The sequence below is a fragment of the Urocampus carinirostris genome, chromosome 16 (genome assembly GCF_059441175.1).
Source record: "Urocampus carinirostris isolate Australia breed hairy pipefish chromosome 16, RoL_Ucar_1.0, whole genome shotgun sequence".
Taxonomy (NCBI): domain Eukaryota; kingdom Metazoa; phylum Chordata; class Actinopteri; order Syngnathiformes; family Syngnathidae; genus Urocampus; species Urocampus carinirostris.
The window spans coordinates 7933357-7959977 of NC_142364.1; the positions used below are offsets into that span (position 1 = coordinate 7933357).

Here is a 26621-nt window from a genome sequence, read left to right on the forward strand (position 1 = left end):
GCAAGGCAAATCGAGATTTAGAAGTAAAAATGGATGGTGCTGCAATAGACACTGTATCCGAAATTAGGTTTTTGGGGTCATGATAGACAATAAATTAAGCTGGAAAACACACATCAGACACATACAAAATTAAAGTATCTAAAAGCATTTCAATAATTAGTAAAGCCAAATTCATGTTAAATTTTAATGCATTGTATTTATTATATTGTTCTCTAGTTCTGCCATACTTAATATATTGTGCAGAAGTCTGGGGCAATAATTACAAAAGTTCACTACAGCCCCTTTTTATCCTCCAAAAACGTGCAATAAGAACCATACACAGGGTAGGATATCGAGATCATACTAATATTTTATTCCTGCAGTTCAAATTATTAAAATTGGATGATTTAGTAATTTTTTTCAGTGCACAACTGCTATTTAAGGTCAACAAAAACATAGTGCCAGTAAACATCCAAAATTATTCATTCGGAAAGAGGGAAATTATAACTTAAGGGGCTGTAGTAAATTCATAATCCCAAAGGTGAGAACCACCAGGAAAATGATGTGTGTGTCTGTGTGCGGAGTCAAACTTTGGAACAATTTACAAGACGAGATCAATCAATGTCTAACTATTCACTTGTTCAAATTTTAATACAAAAAACATTACTGAATACAGAGATGAAGAAAATGGGGTATGAGTGATACGAGAGATTGGGAATAGTGCGTCTACAACTATGGTTAACTTTGTTGTTATTGTTGCTATTGTTATATCATTACTGTTATTATTAATATTATTAGTTGTTGTTATATCATTGGTGTATTTAATCGGGAAGATGAAGGGGTAGGGAATATAAGCATTTGCTTCTTACTACCCCTTTTCGAACAAGTTATGTCTCATTATTTTGTTGTTGAGTTATTGTTTTTGTTCTGTTTTTATTTTAATGTTCGAAATAAAGTTTTCATTCATTCATTTAAACAGCAAATATAAACTTGCTGAGAGGGTGCTAGAATTGCACAAACAGAATATAATCTGTCCTTGGGTTACTTTGAACATTCTGGAAATGAAATGAAATGAAATGAAAAGAAATGATATGATCTGCATTTATATAGCGCTTTTCAAGTCAATGACTTCCCAAAGCGCTTTACAATGTGCTCCACATTTCCCATTTGCCTTGTATTGCAGCCATGTAAGACGCTAACCTGCCTATTGGGGGTATTAGGGGTTCAGTGTCTTACCCAAGGACACTTCGACATGTAACACGGAGGAGCCGGGATTCGAACTGGGATCCCTTGATCCCAAGACGAGCGCTCTACCTCCTGAGCTACTGCCGCCCCATAAAGAATGAAATGAAATGAAATGATCTGCATTTATATAGCGCTTTTCAAGTCAAGACTTCCCAAAGTGCTTTACAGTGTGCTTCACATTTCCAAATAGCGGCCATGCAGCCATGTAAGGCGCTAACCTGCTTATTGGAAGCATTAGGGGTTCAGTGTCTTACTCAAAGACACTTCGACATGTAACACGGAGTAGCCGGGATTTGAACTGCGATCTCTTGATCCCAAGACGAGCGCTCTACCTCCTAAGCCAATAGAACCCCATAAATATGAATGTAGGAAAGCTCTATGTAGGAAAGGCCAAAGCCGACTTTACTTCCTCAGAAGGCTGGCCTCCTTCAAAATCTGCTAAAAGCTCCCGAAAATATTCTATGAGACAGTTGTGGCAAGCGCCCTCTTCTATGCGGCAGCGTGTTGGGGAGGCTGCGCCAAGGAGAAGGATGCCTCTCGTCTCACTAAACTGGCGAGGAAAGCGGGCTCTGTTGTGGGCACAGAGCTGGACAGCCTGACAACAGTAGCTGAGAGACGGGCACTGGAAAAGCTGCGGTCAATCATGGACAATCCATCGCATCCACTAGACAGCATTATCTCCAGACAGAAGAGCAGTTTCAGCGACAGACTGCTGTCACTGTCTTGTACTACGGACAGACTGAAGAGATCTTTTCTTCCTCATGCCATGAGGCTCTTTAACTCTACCCGGCAGAGTAAAAGCCCACATTAAACCACACCCCCTACATTGCATATTATCGAATTTTATTGCAATATGTATTCTGTGTAGCACTATTTAAATATTCTATATAACACGCTACAGTGGGCATTTGCACGTCACACTGGGTATTTGTATATTGTATTCTTTTTGCTTTATTATTGTATTGTTCTCAGCTCAGGGATGCTGCTGGAAAATGTGAATTTCCCTGCGGGGATGAATAAAGTATCTATCTATCTATCTATCTAGTGGCATCTCGAGTTTAGCATTATAGTTACATTCCTACTATTTAGAACAGGCTAGATTTGTGAAATACGCTCAGGACTACCGCATCTGTGACGGAGCCCAACTCACAGTGTTCATCGTGGATAAAGACGAGGAAACCCGTAGAAACTTGTTTTTGGACAATTGTCTGCTCAGCACCGAGTCCCTGAAGGAGGACTGGCTGTGTGACAACGACATGGCGTCCCTCCGGGGAGCCTGGGCTAAGAAGTGCAGACAGGGGACTTTTTCAGCCAGAGTGTCCCTGTTGAAGAGCATTGACGATTCGGACAAAGGCCCCGTATCAGTTTCAAGCTCACATTACACGATTTTGCGTAATACTGTGCCCTCACCTGTATTTCGAGTGAATGATGGCGTAGATGAAAGGATTGTAGATGGCTGAGGCCTTGGCAATAACCGCCGGGACGGCTTTGGAGTAAGGGTTCAGGATGCTTGCGTATCTAGACGGTTTTTTGTGCGTCAGGTATTATTGACCTTTTGTTTTATAATGGAACCTCGGTTTTCGAACGCCTCTCAATTTCGAGAAATTCTTGCTCCGCTGTTCGGTCAAAAAATCGGAGTTCCAACGCCGGTACGCTAGGGTGCGATGCTGAGCGGCGTACGGGTGTAGATCGATCTTTTCGTGACCGACTGTTATCGCGTGCGACGTGCTTCGTTTTGCTTTCGCTTTTAATATAGGTGTACCAAGTGTTTTGGCCCCTAATTATGCCTCCGAAGAAAGTTAGTGCAAGCAGCAAAGTTGCTACAGGTGAAAAAAGAAAAGTAGTGCGTACAACTATTGCATTTAAGAAAGAAATTATAGCAAAATATGAAGGAGGTGCGCGAGTCTCTGATCTTGCTAGGGAATACCCCACTGTCCACCTGCGCCTTCTGCTGACCACCACAAAGGTAAGAAATCATATTCATAATTATTTTCTTTATCCTTTTTTTTATTTTTACACGTTCGTGTTAGCGTAATCTTTCGTACGGAAGATTACGATAACGCGAACGTACAATTAGCCTGGGTTAACATTATGTTTACGTTGAACATTCAGGTAAACATTCAGGGTGTTGGAACGGAGCCTAACATTGAGGGTGTTGGAACCGAGCCCCCTTTCCAATGAACCGCTCACCACTTGTTGTGGAGACCAGGGTACTAAATGACTTGTAAACGACCTTATTTTTTTGTTTTTACACGTTCATGTTAGCGTAATCTTTCATACGGAAGATTACGATAACACGGACGTACGATTAGCCGGGGTTAGCTTTACGTTTACGTTAAACATTCAAGGTAAACATTCAGGGTGTTGGAACGGATTGAAACGATATACATTATTTTCAATGGGAAATATGATTTCGGTGATGAACAAATCGGTTTTCGAACAGGGTTCTGGAACGGATTATGGTCGAGAACCGAGGTTCCACTGTACTTCTTTCTTTCTTCATATTTACCCTGCCCAGGCTATAAGGGTGACACACGCGTAGGGCGACCAGGAGAGCACAAACACGATGATAACCACAAAAGCAATCTTGGCCAACTTCCACTCGGTCTTGATGGTCTGCTGTTGAATAATGGTCGACTTCCTCACTTGGGAGCCCAATTTCTCCACTTCCCTGGTGGGACACAGGAATTTGACTGTCAATTACATTAAAGAACCTAAGGAATCTATCTATCTACCTTGGTCATATCCCTGAAGAGGGGTGACCGACAGCAAGACAAACACATACATTAACAAAGACAATTTTAAAAAGTAAAAAAATAGCAAAAAAACACACACGAAAATTTTGGGAACATGGCCAACCCAAATGCCCAAACACCCAAACAAGTTAGGCACCTCGGTACCTAGGTGGGTCATGCTTTCGTTCCTCCAGATGAAACGGGACACAAGAAAGCGGCCATGTCACTCGGGTCAGGGTGACACAACTCACTCTCCTGTTCAACAGCAGGGCCCGACAGCTTTCACTGGTTTACCCCTGCCGCATCATACAGGTGTCCTGCCCATCCCTTAGAACGTGTCCAAACATCCCACTATCCTTTTTCAACACCTCTCCACTCATTCCCAAGGAATCAGGTACTGATAACCAATGATTTCCAAAATTCTCTGATTTTGCAGTGAAAAAAAGTCAAATGTTGCACAGTTGATAAATATTTTTTCTTTACTAGAAAACAAATAGAATAGAATGAACCTAGACCAAGTCAGAAAAAATATGCTGATATTTCAGATTATTGAGCTCAATTTATTTATTCTTTTTTGTGGGGAAAGAAAAATGTTTTTCTTTTTTTCTTCTTGTTTTACTATAAAATTATATTCAGGAAAATTAAATAAAACAATCATACTTAACACTAGTATAATTATGTGCCAATGGGGCAAGAAGAGGTGCATAATGTTTATCGAAATGGAAGCATAATGCTGCAAAAAACAGTTCAGTGTGACCCTTATCTTCTTTTTAACTAAATATTTGTATACTGTTAATTTCTTTACATTAAAAGCACGTGCATGCATTACATTTTGGTCATCCTATGATCTTTTAATATCTCGTCATAAAAAATAAATTCCTCATTGAATGGCAGAAATGTTATAAATTCTTAACAGCGCGACTAAATTGAGCAAATGTATCGAATTAATGTATCAATGTCACGGTTGCCATGGTGCCCAATTGGCCCCGCCCGTGTGTCGCCAGCTGCGGTTCATTGACAGATAGGCTTACTGTCTATTTAAGCTCAGTGCTCTCATTCGTTCTTTGTGAGTCCGTCAACGAACCTCTGCCTCGCAAGACGTGGGTTTTTACCTGGTCCTGTTTCCTGTTGGTATTCCCTGTCTGGTATTGTTCCCGTTTATTTTTGTCCTGGTTAATATCGGTTTCCAGTTTCGTTCCCGTCTAATTTTGTCCTGTTTATTATTCTCTCCAGTTTTAGTTCCCGTCTAGTTTGTCCTGTTTATTTTCGATATCCTGTTTCATTATCAATCCTGTCTGTCCGTCCTGTTTGGTATCGACCCCATCTGTCCGATATCAACTCGGGCAATTGGTATCGATCTCGTCGGCCTCTGGCTTCCTATCATTTCACGCCAGACTGCTACCTAACGTGCATGACTCCCCATTTCCCGTAACATGAAAGGCTTGTGTGAGAATGTCACGCGTTTGGGTCCTGATCCTCATCTGGTTCTTGACAATCAATCTAATTTTAAGTAGAGGTACGTTTTCTCATCATGGTAAATGCAAAATCTTGGGAGAGCAAAATATCCTAATGGGATAAAAATGATTTCTTTGCTAGTTTAGTCCAATTCATTTAGAATAAATGAAGACTGTTGGAGAATATGGGACAGTATGGGAGTAAACCACTCATGCTGGATTAATGTGCAAAAACCTCTTACATCACTTTTCCTTGTCGCGGTGTAACATTCATTACTTTTACATGAAAAAAACCAACACTGTTCACATTTGCTGGAGAAAAAAGGGAAACAGTGCCGGTGCAAATCAACGCACATTCACCTGCCGGTGTGGCGAGTCGCCAGGAACATGCACAGATAGCAGTAGGATATGATGCCCAGGGGGATGAAGAAGACAAAGCAGCAAAGCATCAACGTGTAGCTTTTATTAGCCGGTGTTGACGTCACGTAGTCCCAGGTGCAGGAGGTCATCAGGCCTTCTGGAATGTAAGAACCTTCAAGAAAGACACGCTTCAGTCAAGCGCCCTACGCGGGTACATCAGTCGTTACGTACTCCACCCAAGAAGCGGTGCCAGGCTCCAAGCCAGCGAGTAGAACCACACTAGGCCGATGATGAAGCAAGTGCGTCGTTTTGAAGTCCATCGCAAGGCCTGCAGTGGCTTGGTGATGACGATGTAGCGATCCATAGAGATAGCCAGAAGGTTGATCATGGACGCGATTCCGAACAGAGCCCCGCAGAAGGCGTAGATTTTGCAACCTGGAAAGACAGTACTCAGCTTACCAAATACGGAGGTACCTCTCCTTACGAACTTTCTTTGTTCAATGATCGTGCTTTTAGCTTGAATTGCTCGTGTATCATGCAAATTTCCCCGAAATAAAATAATCAAAAACTAATTGCCTTCCTCCAAATGATTGAAAAGTGAACCCTAAAAAGCTGCAGTCGTATGCAAAAGTTTGGGAACCCCTGATCATTTTCAAGATTTTCTTTTATGAATCATTGGTTGTTTGGATCAGCAATTTCAGTTAAATACAGTGGAACCTCGGTTCTCGACCATAATCCGTTCCATTTCTTTGTACGAAAACCGATTTGTACGATCACCGAAGCCGTTTTTTCCCATTAAAAGTAATGTAAAATTGTTTTAATCCGTTCCAACACCCTGAATGTTTATCTTGAATATTTAACATAAAGCTAACCCAGGCTAATCGTACGTTCGCGTTAGCGTAATCTTCCGTACAAAAGATTACGCTAACATGAACGTGTAAAAATAAAAAAATCAGGTCGTTTACACGTCATTTAGCACCCAGGTCCCCACACCAAGTGGTGAGCGGTTAAAGGATAAAGAAAAGAATTATGAATAGGATTTCTTACCGGTCGGCAGAAGCCATGCTGTATTGCTGAAAGAAGGGAAACTCGCACACCTTCTTCATATTTTGCTATTATTTCTTTCTTAAATGCAATAGTTGTACGCACTACTCCTCTTTTTTCACCTGTAGCAACTTTGCTGCTTGCACCAACCTTCTTCCGAGGCATAATTAGGGGTTAAAACACTCCCTTCACCGCTTTTGAAAAACGAAAACAGAGAAGGAGTGTGCGTTGCCGTGACAACAGTTCTTCACGAGGGGTGGGGGCAATTTACACTCGCGCGCCGCTCAGCGTCGCCCCTAGCGTACCAGCGTTCGGACTCCGATTTTTGGAACGAAAAGCGAAGCAAGAATTTCTCGAAATTTTCGGTCGAGAACCGATTTGTTCGAACTGAGAGGTGTTCAAAAACCGAGGTTCCACTGTATATCAAATAGCAAACACAGTGATATTTGAGAGGTGAAATGAAATACATAGGAGTTATAGAAAGTTTGCAATAATTACTTAAACAAAAGAAGCAGGTGCATAAATTTGGCCACCCCAACAGAAAAGTTACATCAATATTTAGTAGATCCTCCTTTTGCAGAAAAAATAGCCTCTAAATGCTTCCTATAGCTTCCGATAAGGGTCCGGATTCTGGTTGAAGGTATTTTGACCATTCTTCTTGACAAAACATCTCCAATTCAGTCAGCATTGACAGCCTGCTTTAAATCACACCACAGATTTTCAATAATATTCAGGTCTGGGGACTGAGATGGTCATTCCAGAATGATGTACTTGTTCCTCTGCATGAATGCTTTAGCAGAATTTGAGCAGTGTTTGGGGTCTTGTCTTGTTGAAGTATCCAGCCCAGGGACAACTTCAGCTTTGCCACTGATTCTAGAACATTGTTCTCAAGAATCTGCTGATACTGACTGGAATTCATGCGACCTTCAACTTTAACAAGATTGTCAGTACCTGCACTGGCCACACAGCCCCACAGCATGATGGAACCACCACCAAATTTCACTGTGGGTAGCAAGTGTTTGTTTTGGAATGCTGTGCTCTTATTCTGCCAAGCATACCACCCCTTGTTATGTCCAAATAACTCACTAAATTTTAGTTTCATCAGTCCACAGCACCGTATTCCAAAATGAAGCTGGCTTGTCCAAATGTGCTTTAGCATACCTCAAGCGACTCTGTTTGTGCTATATGTCTGCTATATGATATATTTAACTGAAATTGCTGATCCGAACAACCAATGATTTATAAAGAAAAATCTTGAAAATTATCATCGGGTGCCCAAACTTTTGGATACGACTGTATTTAACACATCTTCCTGATCTCTAAATAACGCATGGAAAGAGTAATTAAACATAAATAAATACTTTAATAAGATGATATTAATAAATAAAATTTAGCTCTAGTTTATTATGAGCGCCGTTACAAATGTGTGTGCATGATGTGGAAGGGGGGGGTTGCAAGGAGGAGTCATTTGGAACATTTCACATTGTGTATGGCGTAGAACAATTTCTATACGGGATTTATTTTTGTAAAAAAAAAAAAAGGTCTCATCTTTCCCATTTCGGCTCAAGTCTGGATTGTCTCCTTCACTGGTAGCAGTCATTGAATTTTTCTAGTAGTGTCACTGTATTCTACATAATGTGTCTTGATGTGAGTAAATAGTTGCTGCGTTGTGTTTGGAGGGTTTATTATCGCTTAATATGGAGGATTTGCCATTATTGATCAAGTATGATATTCAGAGACTGTTTATGATGCTTAAGAACTTACTGAACACTTCTAATTAACGTTTCTGTAACCTTGAATGAATGGACTTACAAAACATTTTTACAGCACAAATATTTACTTATATTTTTTTTGCCTGTAGCAGTTTGCATGCACCGTCACGAGCGGTGAGCAAACTCGAGCACTCTCTATAGAGGTAGCCTCGTGAACTGGATTTTCCTTTGTAAATGTAGTTTCTTTGTTAAAAAAACTTGTATACTGAAATTCTCATATGTAGAAGTGCTCGTATAAAAAGGTACCACTGTAACGTCAAATGTCATAAAATGGTATTTGTACCGTGCACCTACCCGTTTCTCCAAAAATCCAGCCTTTGTAGAGGGAGTTGACAAAAAAGATGGGCGACTGGGTTATGGCCATAAGAAAGTCGCTGACGGCCAGGTTCATGATGAAAAAGTTGGGGGGAGTGCGTAGTTTCTTGTTGCTGAAATACAGAAATTGTCTTTTTGAAGTTTGATCTCGATTTTTGTTCAAGTATTTACAAAAAAACTTTATTTATCAGTCTGCTTATTTATCTGCCCTGATTTCCTTCATTTTTGAGGGGATCGATGAGTGGCCAATCTTTACAAGCATTGTGTTCTCCTTTTTGGGAAAAGTCAGCCACTGTTTTATTTTGTTGAGCTTACTATAATTATTTGATAAAATGATATTTATATTCGATGGCAGATATCGTTTAATGCAGGGGTCACTACTATTTTTTAAGCTGAGAGCTACTTTCTGTGTCATGTTACAAAGTTATTACCAGGTTGTCACTATTAGAAGTCTGGGTAAAATAGTCAATTCAATGTAAATGGTCTGCGTTTATATAGCCAGTGTCTGAGAAAAAGTTAGCGGACACCATGGCGGACAACTCTGAAAAGTTGCCTGCCCAGCCGTAAAGTTGCCTGCCCCATTTTTCACAACTTGAAATGCAATAAAACGACTCATCGCAAAAAAAAAAAACATTGTTGCAAAGTATTAAGGAGTCATAATGAGAATATAAAACAGAACAACACTTTAAAATTAAGTTTATTATAAATCTACATTTATTGCATGTATATGACATCGCTGTTTTCCATCTGCCATCAGTATGTACCTGTATTTACTCATCTTCATTCATGCGATGTTTGCTTTCCTTCCCCTGCTACAAGCCACGTGAACTCCTGTTTCCACGATGCTTTTAATGTATGTTTACGTTTTGTAGCATCATATATTTTGTTAGCTTCTTTTGAATTGTTCTTCTGGGGTTGAGGTTTTGGCTTGATTCCTAAACACTTATCAATTTTTCTTGTGTTCTCTGTGCGTCTATTTTGGTAAATGATAAGCAAATGCATGACCTTATAACGCTCGGGAAAGTCTGGAAACACCAAGTTATTTGATGCAGGCTTCTGATTGGCCGCCGAGTATGCAAATTTCCAAAAGAATGAAGATTTCGAAATCGGAATAGAGCAAAAGTTTGATTTGAAAAAAAATTTTTGTTCTTTTTTTATTGAAAAGGTCGTCTGCCACCCGGGCGGAGATGTTTTGTAAGTTCTAAGCCCGACGTAAAAGATGCATGCCCCGGGCGTCCGGGCAGACGTTATTTCAGACACTGATATAGCGCTTTTCAAGTCAGTGAAGACCTCCCAAAGCGCTTCACACTTACACACACTCACATACCGATAGCAGCGTCAGCCATGCAAGGCAACCACCTGCATATCGGAGGCATTAGGGATTCAGTGTCTTGCCCAAGGACACTTTGACACATAACACGGAGGAGCCGGGAATTGCACCTGCAACCTCTTGATCCCAAGACAATTGCTTTTACCTCCTTATCTACTGCCGCCCCAACAACTAAAACATCATGCCAGTTAGAAATGCAATTTCCTGGAAAATAACAATGACCCATCACTTGTGGGCTATTTTCAGAACCTACCCTCGGGCTCCTCATGTATTCTCATGGGGCTACCTGATGCAGGCGGGCACCATGTTTCAGGCCCTTGATTTAATGTATTATGGTAAAACAATATTAGGGAGCTGAAAATGTGCATTGCAGGTTCTTCTGTCATGATTACTGATTCGGGGCTCCTGCGGCTGCCCCGTTGGTGTCAACAGCCACAGGACCTGATTGGCTGTAGGACTCTTTTCAAACTCCCGTCTTCCGAAAAGAACCCGTCAGACCGTCTGCGAACCTATGCTCTCAGCTAGGCAAGCTTTTGTACTCTCCGACACTATCCTGCCCTGTTTCCTGCCTAAAACCTGTTGCCGACCCTTTTCTGAACCTGTTTCTGTTTTTGCTCCTCCGTCCCGGCCAAAGACCTGTTTTTGCCCTGTTTCCCGCCTGATACCTGTTGCCGACCTCTTTTCTGGACCCGTTTCCTTCTTTGCTCCTCCAACCCGGCCTTCGACACGGAAGTGCCACTTCCGCGTTCCTGCTATCTGCTACCCGTGACAGACCATCGGATCGTGGATGCAAGCACTGTTCTCTTTCTTAATAAAAAACTGAGTAAAACGAACGCTATTGGGTCCCGTTCCTGGTCTGTGACATTTTCAAAAATCGGGATCGTCTATATAAAAGATGGGGGATAATAATTGGCTGTAATTTTTGTGATTGGTGCACCCTTCATATACAGCAAAAGCCTGTCTAAAAGCTGAAACGGTTCTGAATGTAATTAATGAAAGAGGAAGGTGTCGTGCCTAGTGTTCCCTCTAAGCTGCGCGCGTGCGCAATTGCGCACTGCTCGCACATTCTCAGCGCACAAGAAAATCTAGCCAGCGCACAAAAATCAGGGCTCAAAATGACTAATTAAGAAGCGACTTGAGTCAAAGTTACAGGGCATGAGGGTAAAAATACACGGGTTCCCCTGACGCTGTTTTCTAAATGCGGCATTTTGAAGTCAATGTCGAACGAAGTTGAAACGTAAAGTCAGTAGAGTTTTTCGAGAACCGGCTTCTTCGGCTCGGCTCACTAAAAGGAACCGGCTCTTTGGGGCCTAAACGGCTCTTCGGGTTGTTTTTGCTTCTTTAATCCCAACATGACCAATTATTATGTAAAATTATGCACAAAATGACTTAAAAGAAGGGGGGAATAGAACAAAAAAGAAAAAAATACCAAAATGAAAAAGTAGTGGAAAGCTGAGAAAAAAAGAAACGAAAGAAAGAAAAAAAAAGAAGGAAAAATTTAGGAAAAAGCCAGAAAAAAAGAAAAGAAAGAAACGTAGGAAAAAAGTAAATAGAGAACAAAAAGAAAAAAGTAACAGCTCTGAAAAAATAAACACAATGAGATTTTTTTAAAGGAATTTTTTTTAAAAAGTAGAAAAAAACACTGATTTAAAAAAAGAAAAAGTTTGTGTTGCATTCAAATCATTTCCAATGATATCAAGTGAACCTTGTTGCCAACATTGTACTTCCACTCAAAAATGTGATTAAGTACAGTTCTGTATCTTACAACTGACGAAACAAGCCCCCCAAAATGTTAATATTATGCGACAAAATATGTCAGGAAAAAAAAGGAAATGGATACCTTGTGAAAGAATCGTAAGAACAAACGACGTTTGTAGGCCGTACAACCTTTGCAATCGTACATGAGTCAATTCATTCAAAAGAGAAAAATCATTTTGCATTGCCGGAAACTCAGCAAAATGTAACCCGATGTCAAGTTTTGGACATGTTTTATAATGAATTATCTTGCCACACTTGGGATTATGGTTGCTCACCGTTGTTTCAAGCGTTGCTCACCGACTTTGTGTGAACGCTCAGACCCGTAAGGAAAATGACAGGGAACATTGGTCGTGCCCCATCTCAAGCATACAAATCCTTTAGAATATCCATAAACAACATTGAACACTCAAAAGTCCTTAAGTGTTTCAACTTGTGATCAACTGGAGCTTTTAATGTTAAATAGAGACGTATTCCTAGAAATAATTGACTGTTGTGGAAACCTCTTACAATCAACAAAGTAGCAAAAGTCCAAGCTCAGAGATGTCGATTATATCACTGATTTATGAGATGATTTTCGTCTCATGACTCCAACTACAACCCTCTAAAGGAAGCATTATGTACGGTTTTGAAAGCTTTAGGGGCTTTGCAGGGTTTTTTATTTAATATTTAATTGGATTTAGAAAATCTCCTTGGTTTAAAATATTGTGCCCGTGCCAAAGTTAAAGCAATGCTGCATTGAGAAACTAGTGTTAGCTATCCATGGAGCATTCTCCCTGTATATTGACCCCTTACATAAGTGCTAGGGATTCCCCTCAGAGTATGTCTCAGTATAGAACATCAGAAATGCATTAAGTCCACCCTCCGACTTTTTCCTTTAAAGAATAATATTTGTATTAAAGACCTACCGTAAATTCCGGACTATAGAGCGCACCTGTTTATAAGCCGCATCCACCACTTTTTAGGTGATTTGCCACTTTTGTACTTTCTCAAACCGCACCCATGTATAAGCCTCGTGCGCCTGCTATAATACTTGTGACACAATCATAAGTTTGAACCAGATCAGGCAGTAAATCCCTCAATTGTAGCTGGGGTTTTGGGGTTTTTAAGGGTTATTGATCTATCTTCGTTATTCATTATCCATTATCCGTTATCGGTCAGTTCACAATACGCTACAAAGCCTAGGAGCCGGGACACTTACTCTCAGCCAAAAGGCCAAGCTAAGGTCCTAGCCCTAAAGCCTTGCTGCGATCATTGCGAATACACCGTTCCCGGAGGTACTGCAATACCGGGCCGATGCGTGGAGTGGACAGAGCAAGCTCATATTCCATCTCCGAAATGCAAAAATCAAAGATAGTGACTTCATAGAAAGTACACAAAAGGCCAAGCTAAGGACTTAGCATCAAGGCCAAGCTAAGGACCTAGCATCGTGCTGATAAATAGTACACAATTTTAGAACCACAGTTGGCATCATGAAAGTAAAATGATACCCGTAATTAACGTATGATGCAGACTTGTAAAGTCCGGGTCCCGTTGAAAGTAATCCAAGGAAACAAAATGAATATTTCCAAAGTTAAGGGTGGGAAAAATATATATCCACTATTGTCCGCTGCGACAACAGACAGATCTACCGGTAACTCAGCTTTACCCCATTTCCCATCAGCCCGCGTTTGCTCCGCCCCTTCTTTTGGATTCGTCCGTAGAACACATAACAGAATAAATCTCTAAAATAAATACATGACAAAAATATACAGTTGCGAATACATATTATACATGGTTACACATATTTACGAAGAAAGACGGTACACCGAGAGAGTTTTAATAATAATAATATAACTTTCTTTCCAAACCGTGCCTTTGAAAGGTACCAACACGCTAGTAGGATCACGCTCGCAAAGTATCAAACGTGCCTGTTGAAAAAAAACAATCGTGTAATTGTCAAACTCACGGAAGATCGTCCTCAACTTCCTCCTCATACGTCTTCCTCATTATCGGAACGTACCTTAACTTTACTGACAATGTATCCTTAAACATTGAGGTTGCAGTCTTTCTTGGCGCACACATTGTACTGGTCTTAATCTTACCTTATATACTCCAGCCCCGCTGGTGGCCGTTAGAAAAATTCCATAAATGGGAAGCTTCACTGAATAAGTCGCAGGGCTGAACATTTGGGAAAAAAGTAGCGGCTTATAGTCTGGAATTTACGGTACTAAACGAATTTAGCTGACTTTCTACAGCACTCCTAGATTCACAGTTGGCTGAAGTATTATTAAAGTGAAAGTGTGTAATACTTTACTACAGAAGACACACTATAGAAGACTAAAGAATTGTCGTGATGACTGATTATTTTCACCTTTGCCCGCTCATTTGGCTTTCTGATTGGTTCCCCGTCCTACTTAAGCTCCGTCCTTTCACTCGCCTGTTGTCAGTAGGTCAGCGAACCTCTGTTTCTACAAGGCAAGCATTTTGACCCCAGCTTTTTTCACCCGTTTTCCACCCGTCCGTTCCTGCTTTCCCCGTTTGTCTCCGGCGACGACCTGTTTTGACCCCGACCACGTTTTGATCTACCGTCCTGGCTTACGACTGTTTTTTTTCATCCCGACCACGTTTTGCTCTCGTGTCCCGGCTATCGACCTGTTTTTCCGTCTACGACACTACGATCCCCCGCTCCGGAAGATCCACTTCCGCATTCGGAACACGTTCCGATTCTGTGAGCGGCTTGCTTCCGCGGCCAGCGAGCACCGGATCGCGGGCGCTGCCTTTCCTCTTTATCTCAATAATCTTGTGGTTAATGTTACGCATCTGGGTCCGAATTCCTTTCTGGTCGTGACAAGAATACCATGTTTGCTAAATTCGAAAGTGTACTTCTATATTTTCTTGCATCAGCAAGGATGGGTTTTAGCCAGCGACAGAAAAATGAAAGCTGGTGGCGCAACATAAATAGACAGAGTGAGCTTAATACACCAAAGCTGCTGGAAAGAGCAAATTGATGGAGTTGGTCGGAGCAAGTGTGATTGCCTAACTTAAGCGGCTAGCAAGAGATGCTACTAAAAAGGCCAGTAGAAGATTGGGGCCGCAAACCACAATGTGTCATGCTTCTGGATCCCGAATCACAAAACTCACAAAGCAGCTAACGATAACAATAGCAGGTCGAGGCAAACCATAGCCTGCAGCCAATTGGCTAACATTAGTGGCTAGGAAAGGAATATAAGTTCTGTAATATAATTATAAATATCCATAGCAATAACTGTAATGATTACTAATGTGCCTCAACTGTGCCCGCTTATTTGGTGCCAACGGCTGTGGGTTCTGATTGGCTCCCTGCCAGTGTTTGAACCCAGTCCCCTGTTGTCAGTCCGTCTGCGAACCTCAGTGAATACTAGGCGAGCCTTTTTCGACCCTGACTCCCAGCTGTCCCCGGCTACGACCCCTTTTGATCCTGACCACGTCTGAAATGAAATGAAATGAAATGATCTGCATTTATATAGCGCTTTTCAAGTCAATGACTTCCCAAAGCGCTTTACAGTGTGCTTCACATTTCCCAATAGCGGCCGTGATCTGTGCAGCCATGTAAGGCGCTAACCTGCTTATTGGGGGTATTGGGGGTTCAGTGTCTTACCCAAGGACACTTCGACATGTAACACGGACAAGCCGGGACTCGAACTGGGATCCCTTAATCCTAAAACGATCGCTCTACCTCCTGAGCTACTGCCGTCTGCTCTCCCATCCCGGCTTACGACCCGTTTCTGACCCCGACCACGTTTTTGCTCTCCTGTCCCGGCTATCGACCTGTTTTTCCGCCCTTGACACCGCCATCGCTCGCTACGGAAGATCCACTTCCGTGTTCGGATCACAATCCGAGTACGAGAGCGACTTGCTTCCCGCGCCTAGCGAACACCGGATCGTGGGCGCAGCCCTTTCTCTTTCCTTTCATAAAACTTGTGAGAAACGTAACGCAATTGGGTCCTGTTTCTGTTCTGGACCTGACAATGACTCTTAAAAAACATGTTTAGGAGATGTGTTTTTTCTTAATATTTGAATCAAGTATGTTTGATTTAAATGAATAAAGTGTTTTCACTAAATAATACACACCTTAAGAAAAAACAATACTGCTATATCTGCAAAGCAGAAATACACACTCAACTCAAAATAATGACTTTGAATCGCTCTCAACGACAAAATTTAAAGTGAGTTATGGGTTCACTGATGTATCAAGTGTGCGTTTGTCGACAATTTATCGACAATTTGCATAGCTGTCAACCTGTACGTTTTTCCCGTACAAAGTACGTTTATTATGCATTTTAAGACGTGTACGACGTACGAGAAAATCTGTACGGAAAAACGCAAATTTGTCAATGATGGGTACCATCCGGTATACACCGACTATCACCAAACGGCAAATCCATCAGGTCAAACGAGTATCGTTTTTTTAGTTGCAAACCAAGCGAGCGGTTTGATGCTACTTTGCGCATGCGTCTGTCGCCTGGGGATTTCCCATCATGCATTATTCTGATCACACGTGAACAAAGCGAAAGCAGAGCAGTAGCCCTACATTACAACATAGTATTGAAAACGCCGTAAGTCATTCTGATCTGAAAACAACAGGCGGGGTTGATTGAGTAAATTTGAAATACATGTGGTCTTAAAAAACATCGGATTTCATGTGGTGCTTGTGTAGTGAAAGTAAGTCCGTCTCTTTTTAGAGAACCGGCTTTTTCGGCTCAACTCATTAAAGAGAGCCGGCTCTCCAACGGCTCACTTGCTTTGTTGCATTATATTACGAATTATTATGTTGTATAAAGGAGTTAAGAAAAAAATGAAGTATAAAAGGATAAAATGAAAAAAGATAGGTTTGTGGTTATCCCTTTCATCAGTATATTACCAATAATAATTTAATCCAGAAAATGAATTAATAATTCGAAAAAGAAAATTCTACTTAATTATATGTTTTCCTTATACAGTGAACGTCCATGCTACTTAATTTTTAAACTTTTTTTATAATAAACTTCATTCATGCCGAGCAACTCAGTACCTCACAACAAAATGTTAATCAACAGGGTTGGGTAGGGTTACTTTAACTGGATTACTTTCAATTACTTTTGGATTACTCCAAAACCAAATATGCTAATAAAAGACAAAAGAAACTAAATATGAATAAAATGACTAAATTTTGTGCAGGCTTGGGGAGTAACGGAATACACGGAACGGCAAAAATGATGTTGGCAAGCTGTTTGGATTGATTTTCATTTTGTTTCTGTCGCATTTGATGTTCGTTTTTCCGGAGATCAAAGAGATCAAAGCCAGGAGAGAAAGCTTACCACGTGTTGTGAGTCATCATTTTAGTCATATTTATAGTTTCTTTTGTCTTTTATTAGCATATTTGGTATTGGAGTCATCCAAAAGTCATTGAAAGTAATCCAGTTCAAGTAACCCTACCCAACCCTGTTAATCAGCAATATATATGATATAATAATAATAATAATTTCCTTTGTATTGTCATTCTTTGTAACAATGTACACAGAACGAAATGTCGATACACCTGACCCGTTGTAGCGAGCCGATGCAGCCGCAGCCAACAGAGGGCGCCGCCATTTTTACCAATGTTATAAGTCTTAGGTATGACTCGGCCGAGGCGCGAACCAGCGACCTCCCAGTCTCAAAGCGGGCGCCTTACCATCTAGGCTACTGAGCTGGTATAACAAAACACATGTACAATATAACATGTTAAACTACATAAATAAAAATGTTTGAAAAAAAGATATGGTGTAAGATTATTTTGTAAGGGAAAATACGACAGTTTGTAAGGGCATGGAGCCCTGGAGCTCGACAGGTATGAATTTGTCAAAGTAACAAAATCAATCTTCTTTACACACACAAGAAAAACTTTAATTACTAACAAAGTTTACTTAGCACAAGAAAAAGACTAAACTAACTATGGATAGCATTCCAGATCTTTAAAACCATTTCACTGAAAGAGTAGTGGTCACTTTATGACGCTCTGTGACTGGTTATTTGATCGTTGAGGAAAAAATACATCATGTTGTGGATGCTAGTTAGCTTGACTGCGCATATGAAAATGGGTGTGAGTGTTTTTCATTGATTTACGCAACACAGTTGGCAAATCAGTCGGTTGTTTCCTGGTATTGAATGCCCGCCAGCTTTTGCAAAGGCCATTGTGTCTGAGCTTGTGACACATTGGTATTCCACCCATTTAATGGGAATACTTGGAGATGAAATGTGCTCTACAGTAGCAAAATGAATGTTATTCTTTTATTAGCAGGTTCCGGACTGTTTGCATTCCTGTTTTGTTCTCACAGCGAGGAAGGTTTTTGCCTCATCCAAATGCTGATGTTTACATTTTGTTACGGTTTATGATTTAGAATGTACCGTATTTTCCGCACTATAAGGCGCACCTAAAAGCTTTTATTTTTTTCAAAAGCTGACCATGCGCCTTATAATACAGTGCGCCTTATATACGGATCGATATTAAGTCGCAAAGTCTTGCAACTAAGGCAAGCAGCCGCCGACTAGATTTTCCCCCGAAGGCGAAGTCGTCCGCGGTGTATGCTGGGATTTATATACCGGCGTTTCATTTCCTAACCAATGTGTCAATCATCATTTGAATCAGTCACTATTGGCTAAAGATATTCGGAGGTAAAGGGGGCGGATCCTTTTTATCATTTACAGGCTCGCATAGGCTAAAAGGGCGAAACAAAGCCTGCAATTGGCCGAAAAAGATGAATGCGAATCACACGTTGGGTTGCACTACGGCATAGAGAAAACATTTTTTACTATTCTGTATTTGTAAATATTTTACACCGTTGGATTTACTACACTCACGGTTGTAAGAAGACCAAGGTTACGTATCGTTATTGAACGTGATGGCTGCAAGAGAACTTAGGTGAGCTACGCGGCTTTATATTTTCCCGGTATCTTGTTTTAGAACAATCTTGATGTTTCTGTGATGAGTCTATTTTTAAACTAAATTCAATTCAAAGTGTTTATTGTCATATGCACAGTAAAGAACCCCGTTTCCCTGGACAATAAAATTCTTACTTTGCTGTCCACACAGTTGCCAGCAAAAAATAAAATGGAAACTAAGAAATGTTTGGCATTTCTTGAATCCTAAGACTTTAACCTTCCGAATGACATTTGGAACGATGCATTTGAGTGACATCGTACAGACACTGTTTCCGTACATGTCTGAGACACGTATTTGCTTCTTTGCAAGCTTTGGGAATGTTAAGAGGGTAATAAGTTGAACTGAACTATATGACTGTTTTGTCGACGTTCCCATTGTAGTGCCTTATAATCTGGTGCGCCTTATGTATGGAAAATATAGGACCAAAAACTATTTTTTGGGGGTGCTCCCTATAACCCGGTGCGCATTATAGTGCGAAAAATACGGTACAAACAGTAGATACTGTTTTTTTCACAATCCTCAGCATTTTATGACGAACCTTCAGTCTGAAAAAGAGTCATTTGACATGTTGTCTTTTGTGCAAGACTTGTAGACTGTCTTTTTATTTTTGTCACACTTAACATAAGGCATAACCAATATAGGATGCTTGTATTTGTAGAGATATATTATTTACAGGGTTCCTGCAGATGCTTGAAAAGTGTTAAAAGTCATTGAATTTATTATTCTCAGTTGACATTAAAAAGTCTTTAATCTAATTTTCGAAAATCTTAACAGTGTCTGAAATAATGTCTGCCCGGACGCCTGGGGCGTGCATCTTTTACGTCGGGCGTACAACTTATAAAACGTCTCCGCCCGGGTGGCCGACAACTTTTTCAAGAAAAAACTAAAAAGATTATTTTTCAAATCAAACGTTTGCTTTACTCCGATTTCGAAATCTTCGTTCGGTTCGGAAATTTCGGAATTTCGGTTCTTTGGCCAATTTGCATACTCGGCCGCCAATCAGAAGCCTGCATCGAATAAATTCGTGGTTCCGGACTTTCCCGAGCGCTATAAGGTCGTGCATTTGCATATCATTTTCCAAAGTAGATGCACAGAGAACACAAGAAAATGGATAACAGCTTAGGAATCAAGCCAAAATCTCAGCCCCAGAAGAAATATTCAAAAGAAGCTAACAAAATGCATGACGCTGCAAAACGTAAAAGTACATTAAAAGCAAGGAAAACCAAACATTGCATGAAGATGAGTAAATACAGGTACATACTGATGGCAGATCGAAAACAGCAATGTCATATACATGCAATGAATGTTCTAAGTAGATTTATAATAAACTAAATTTGAAAGTGTTATATATTCTGATTATCAATCTTTAACATTTTGCAACAAAGTTTTTGCGATGAGTCGTGTTATTGTGTTTCAAGTTGTGATAAATGGGCAGGCAACTTTATGGCTGGGCAGGCAACTTTTCAGAGTTGTCTTCCCTTGGTGTCCGGTAACTTTTTGTAATCAGTTTCAGACACTGGTCTTAAATGTGTAAACACATTATTCAGATTAATTTTTGTTGGAACTAAAAAGATTAAGTAATATTTAGCAATTGTCTTTTTTAATACTTTAATGATTTACTTTCGCGGCAACTTCTTGGGACCAAATCAACTATCAAAACGGTGATGTGGTTTCAGTCGGGCTTTTCAGAGCAGACACTGGTTTTAGGTCTACTCGCAATAAAACCTTTGGACAGAGACTTTTACTTTGGAGCATGGAAAAGCGTACATTTCATGAGAAGTGGCTGTCCGACGCAAGCTGTGTGTTGCATGATGTATTGAGTGCAAGAAACATTTGCGGGTTTTTTTTTCGATTGTTTCGGTCGACTGGGTCTTAAATTCAAAAAAGTCTTAAAACATCTTGAATTTAATTTGCCTTTAGCTGTAGGAACCCTGTTTACAGTAGTTTTGACAATCCATCTATCTAGATCTTTCCAGTATCCATCTATCTATCTCTTTCCAGTATCTATCCATCTATCTCCAGTATCTATATATCTCTCTCCAGTATCCATCTATCTCTTTCCAGTATCTATCCATCTATCTCCAGTATCTATCTATCTATCTATCTATCTATCTATCTATCTATCTATCTATCTATCTATCTATCTATCTATCTATCTATCTATCTATCTATCTATCTATCTATCTATCTATCTATCTATCTATCTATCTATATATCTATCTACAGTATCTATCAATCCCTCTACAGTATCTATCAATCTCTCTCCAGTATCTATCTATCTCTCTCCAGTATCTATCTATATATCCATCCATCTATATATCTCTCTCTAGTATCCATCTATCTATTTATCTCCAGTATCTATCTGTCTATCTATCAATGTATTTACCTACCCTGGTAATATCCCTCAAAGACTGGGGACTGACAGCCAGACAAACACATACAAAAAACAAAGAAAATAAAAAAGGGAAAAAGTCCTCTCACATTTAGTGACCCTATAACTAGGGTTTCGGTCTCCCGCCCCCTTTCTTTGCCTTGCTGTCTCTTAGAGAGTAGAGATAGGGTGGAGAGGATCCCCAGTCCCCTCGCTCCCTCCAGTTTAGTCGCCTGTGGGAGAATTCTCACACCTCCCAGAGGGAGAGGGCCCCTCACCAACGGACAAAAAGGCTGCGCCCAACGTGGGGCTCGAACCCACGACCCTGAGATTAAGAGTCTCATGCTCTACCGACTGAGCTAGCCGGGCGGTTTTGAAAATAGTCATCTAAATCTGGTAGTTTAAGTAAAGATGGAATTGTTTTCTTTTGATCAGTTTTCCTGGTTATCCATCCATCCATCCATTATCTGCACCGCTTATCCTCAGTAGGGTCGCGGGGGTGCTGGAGCCCATCCCAGCCATCTTCAGGCAAGGGGCAGGGGACACCCTGAACTGGTTGCCAGCCAGTTGCAGGGCACACAGGGACAGACAACTCGCTCGCTCATTCACACCTAGGGACAATTTGGACTGGCCAACTAACCTGACATGCATGTTTTTGGAATGTGAGAGGAAACCGGAGTGCCCGGAGGAAACCCACGCAAGCACGGGGAGAACATGCAAACTCCGCACAGGCAGGTTGGTAGCTGGATTTGAACCCATGACCTCAGAACTGTGCCGCACACGCGCTAACCACCGCCCCACCGTGCTGCCCAGTTTTCATGATTATTCATTTGTTAAAATAACAGTGCCTGGTATCATAGAATTTTGACCGATACTGTACGGGAGAAAAATAAAATAAAAAGAACCTTACCAGAAAAACGCATACATGACCAATGCATTTCCGGTCACGCCAACTGTTCCGATCACCAGCACGAAAAATGCCACGATGTAGTGAACGTGGTCTGGTACGTCCACATGCCGGTAGAAGCTGTGTGGTCGGTCCATTTCTGTGGCAAACAAAACAAATTGTTTAGCGTTCCAGATCTCCAATCAAGGAGAATCAACAGTTTTCCTGAGATTAATTCAATATAGGGACTCTAATCATGGAATTTTAGTGGTTGTATCAGAAAAATGTTTGAGGTCCTTAGTTAAAACACTGACTTTAGACAACCCCTGGCACTTATTTCAAATGTTTCAAAGATGTGTATCACTCTGATGTTTGCACAGAAATGAACATAGCTCATTTGTCTTATCTTGTTAATAACCCTTCTTGATACTGTATTGAAATGGATTTAACAGTGTTCTTACAGGTGCCTGAAATCTTTGAAAACGATCGAATTTTACCGTTGTATTTTGAAAGATTTCTTCCTCATGCTATGAGGCTCTTTAACTCCACCCGGGGGAGTGAAAGCCCACATTAAACCCCACCCCCACATTTGCATATTATTTTTTAATACAGCGTGTATTTTCCGTAGCACAATTGAAATACTCTATATTTTTACTCTTTATTTCTCAACACAAGGATACTGCTGGAAGTGTGAATTCCCCTACGGGGATGAATAAAGTATCTATCTATCTATCTGTTTATATAAGATTGAAAAGTACTCAAATTTTAGGTCGAGTGCTCATAAATGCTTGACATCGTTGCCATGTTTCTCAACAATCCTGCTTAAAATGATGTGACACTGCTCTCTGGTGGTTTGCTTTGCCATTGCATTTCTTCCTCCTTTGTGATTAACTGCAGCTGGCATTAGTTGATGCGTCATTGTCCTGTGAAAGGTCCCCACAGGTTGGTGCCCAAACAGGGCACTAGGACATGTTTTTAGTGCAAGGATTACATATTAATGTATTATGGGCCATGCATAGCATTTACTCAGGGTAAATTGTAATGGGAAGAACTTCCTGCAACTGAAAATGTAAGCTACATATTACTGTCATTCTTACTTTTGCACCTATATTGGGAAAGATTTGTCTCAAAAACAAATATATTCGCAATTTACCGGTACTCAGGATTTAAAAATCATATGTCTTGATAAAAGCACATGCAAGATAAAAATCCCAAATATATTCTTGGCTCTGCAAATACATGATTCACACTGGATGCTTTTATTTGAATGGTACTGGAGAAATTAGAAAATTCTTTAAAAGTGCTTGTAAAAAGGTGTACAAAACTCGATTGAAATAGCCATAGCAATGATTACGGATAAAGAAATAAATCGAACATGTGTTAGCATTCCACCAGCCGGCCAAATTGTAATGCTAGCTAGTACACCGTGTATTGCAGCTATATAAGACAGACAGACAGATACTTTGTTCATCCTCGTAGCGAAATTCACACTTATCCTAGTGTTAAAAAATAAAATAACAAAATAAAAGATATAGAATACAAAAATACCCCAAATAACGTGTTGATATAGAGCACAGGTGTCAAAGAGGCGGCCCGCGGGCCAGATCAGGCCCGCTAAGGGATTGAATCCGGCCCGCAAGACAACACTCAGAGAAGCGCAAGAGAAAAACAAGCTGCAGGTTGACATATGTCGACTTGATGTTGCCAAAGCCAGGTGCCTCTCACAAAGACACGGTACTTGTATTTATTTCTCTCTCTCTCGCTCTCTCTCTCTCTCTTTCTTTTCCACCCCCTTTTCTCCCACTCTGTCTTTGTCTCTTTCACTCTCTCTGTTTCTCTTTTTCTCTTCCTTTGTTGCTCTTTGTCTCTCTCTCTGTCTTTTAACCTCTTTTGCTCTAACCTCCTTTTTTCCTTTTTCCTATTTTCTCTTTCACTCTTCCTACCCTTCGCGCTTTCTTTTCTCTTTTTTCTCCTTCTGTCTTTCTATTTCTCTTTGGATTTCTTTCTTCCGCTCCCTTTCTTTTCCCCCTCTCTCACGACTTTTTATCCTTTATTTCTCGCGCTCTCTCCCGCTCTCTTTTTCTTTATTTGTCCTGCCCTCTCTCCTTTTCCCTTCCTCTTCCTCTTTTCTTTAACTCTCTTTTTCTTTCTCTTTAATCTACTAGTCCGGCCCCCGACAGAATGTTTGTTCTATCGTGTGGCCCCCAAGTTAAAATGAGTTTGACACCCCTGATATAGAGTATTTAAATAGTGCTACAGAAAATACACACTGTAATAAAAATAGGGTAATATGCAAATGTGGGGGTGGGGCTTAATGTGGGCTTCTACTCCCCCGGGTGGTGTTAAAGAGCCTCATGGCATGAGGAAGAAATGATCTCCTCAGTCTGTTCTCTTGGGAATTTTTAAATATGATGTCATCCATTTTAGACACCAATCATAGTCATGTCTGTAGAGTGTTGCAATATGGTAACAACAAGCGAAGTGGATTTTATGAAGCTAGTAGAAAACTTCAGGGAACTTATGCTTTTCTTCTTGTTTTTTTCATGAATTTTTCACTCAACTGCTGCTAGCGTGACAGGAGAGGAAGACTTTGAATTGAATTGATCTGTTTTGCAAGGGTCACCTTCAGGACAGAGGCAAGAATAAACAATCACGGTCCAAAATCAACTCAAGTTGGAGTACACACAGATGACAATTAGCGATGGGCCGGATGTGTGGGTAGTGGGAGTCTCCAATCAGTCACAATTAAACCATGCTGTGCCGCCTCCAACACATTTACCAAAGAGGCGATTAAAACAAGACTTTTTGTGATTATGAAAAAGGGGTCGGGTTTTTTTGGTGTGTGTGTGTGGGTGAGGAGTGTGTAGAATTCGCAGACTCCGGCTTTGATTATAAAAGGATTTCCATGTTTTGTTAATGTAATGGATTGCGGACGTGTTACACAATATTATCGGTGTTCCATACGCACATCCCGGGATGTTATTAGACAACATTAAAGAAGATTTGGTCGGGATGTTCATTTTGCCACACTCACTCCTGATTTATTGTAATAAAATAATCCCTCAATTTTTGCGGGGGTTGCGTTCCAAAAATGCCCTACGATAGTCAAGTAGTCAAGTCAAGTCATGTTTATTTGTGACGTCGTTAACAGATCACTGTCGTGATTACCTAACCGGAGTCACCTGAGGTAATCAGCTGGTGTGCTGGAACGCGATCTCTTGATTGGTGGAAGTCTACTACATAAGCTGTCAGCGTCCAGAGATGGACGTTCGAGTGTCTTCCTCATTTCCTGAGTGAACCTCCAACATTCAAGGTACCACAAGCCCATGTATATTCCAAGTCTGATTCTCGTTGCCTGACCCTTGTCTGTTAAAAGTTTACGATCTACTCTTCCGCCCCGGCCACCGACTTACCTGCTACGTTTCGCCACGCGTTTTCACCACGGAGTTGCCATATCGTCCCAAGAGGCTTTCCACTGCCAAGGCTCGACGTCCCAAGCCTGCTCCACCGAATCTTGTCACAATAAAGCCTTTAACTGACGCTATTGGATCCGAGTCCTTGTTCTGTTCCATGACAGAACACTCGAACCAAAGCATGGATCCAGCGACAGTTCGTCCCACCTCTGAGAGATGCGGAAATGCCGAACAGGAATCCGCGCTACAGCGCCTACAACACACCGAAGGCGCAATACAACAGATCGTCCACGACGTATCCACACTAGTCCGGCAAGTACGACGTCACCAAGAATTTTTTGAACAGTGCGAAGCTCCCCCGGCAACACGAGCACAAGATCCAGTTCCGCCCCTTTCTGATCAGGTCGGCAGTGTTGAACCACGAGTAGGTTCGCCAGAGAGATTCAGTGGAGAGCCCGCCCAGGTCCGCCCCTTTCTTATAAATTGCCGACTAATTTTTGATCTACAACCGCGAGCCTTTGTGAACGAAAAGGCGAAGGTGGCTTTTGTGATAAATCATCTGACTGGCAGAGCCCGCCTTTGGGGAACGGCAGAATACGAACGGGGGGCGACAGCATGCACCTCTTTTAATTTGCTAAGCCAGGAGATGATTAAAGTTTTTGATTCTGGAGCCTCATCAGTCGATGCTGCTCGTTCAATCTTGAACATTCGCCAGGGGAGACGCTCCATTGCCGACTATGCCATTGACTTTCGCACACTAGCAGCCCAGAGTCACTGGAACGAAGAGGCGCTGGTCGACGCCTACCTCCATAGCTTGTCCGGTTATATCAAAGACGAATTGGTTTCCCACGCTCCTCCGGTAACTCTTGACAATGCTATCGAACTGACCGCCCGGATCGACCGTAGGGTTCAGGCAAGACGCAGAGAGAGAGAAGATCCCAGCCAACCCATCACCCGGCTAAGTCAAGACATTAGTAAGATACCGAACCCCCCAACCAATTCTACCGCACCTCATGAGATGATGGAGGTGGACCGCACCT

General features: G+C 41.2%; 1 protein-coding gene, 1 non-coding gene and 1 pseudogene across 2 annotated transcripts in view; all 3 read right to left on the bottom strand.

Annotated features, from left to right (window-relative positions):
- The window catches only part of opn4xa (opsin 4xa), a 40478-nt gene that overhangs the window by 4095 nt on the left and 9762 nt on the right, over window positions 1-26621 (bottom strand). Inside the window, exons 2-8 of the mRNA XM_088355345.1 lie at window positions 22193-22328; window positions 8884-9017; window positions 6005-6208; window positions 5774-5945; window positions 3734-3895; window positions 2635-2742; window positions 2375-2546 (exon numbers count right to left, since the gene is read on the bottom strand). Of these exons, the coding sequence (XP_088211471.1) occupies window positions 2375-2546; window positions 2635-2742; window positions 3734-3895; window positions 5774-5945; window positions 6005-6208; window positions 8884-9017; window positions 22193-22328 (1088 nt within the window). The remainder of the gene's footprint in view (window positions 1-2374; window positions 2547-2634; window positions 2743-3733; window positions 3896-5773; window positions 5946-6004; window positions 6209-8883; window positions 9018-22192; window positions 22329-26621) is intronic.
- Window positions 13245-13410, bottom strand: LOC148350117 (U2 spliceosomal RNA; annotated as a pseudogene).
- Window positions 21579-21651, bottom strand: trnak-cuu (transfer RNA lysine (anticodon CUU)). Its single transcript has one exon. It is a non-coding gene; the product is annotated as a tRNA-Lys (tRNA).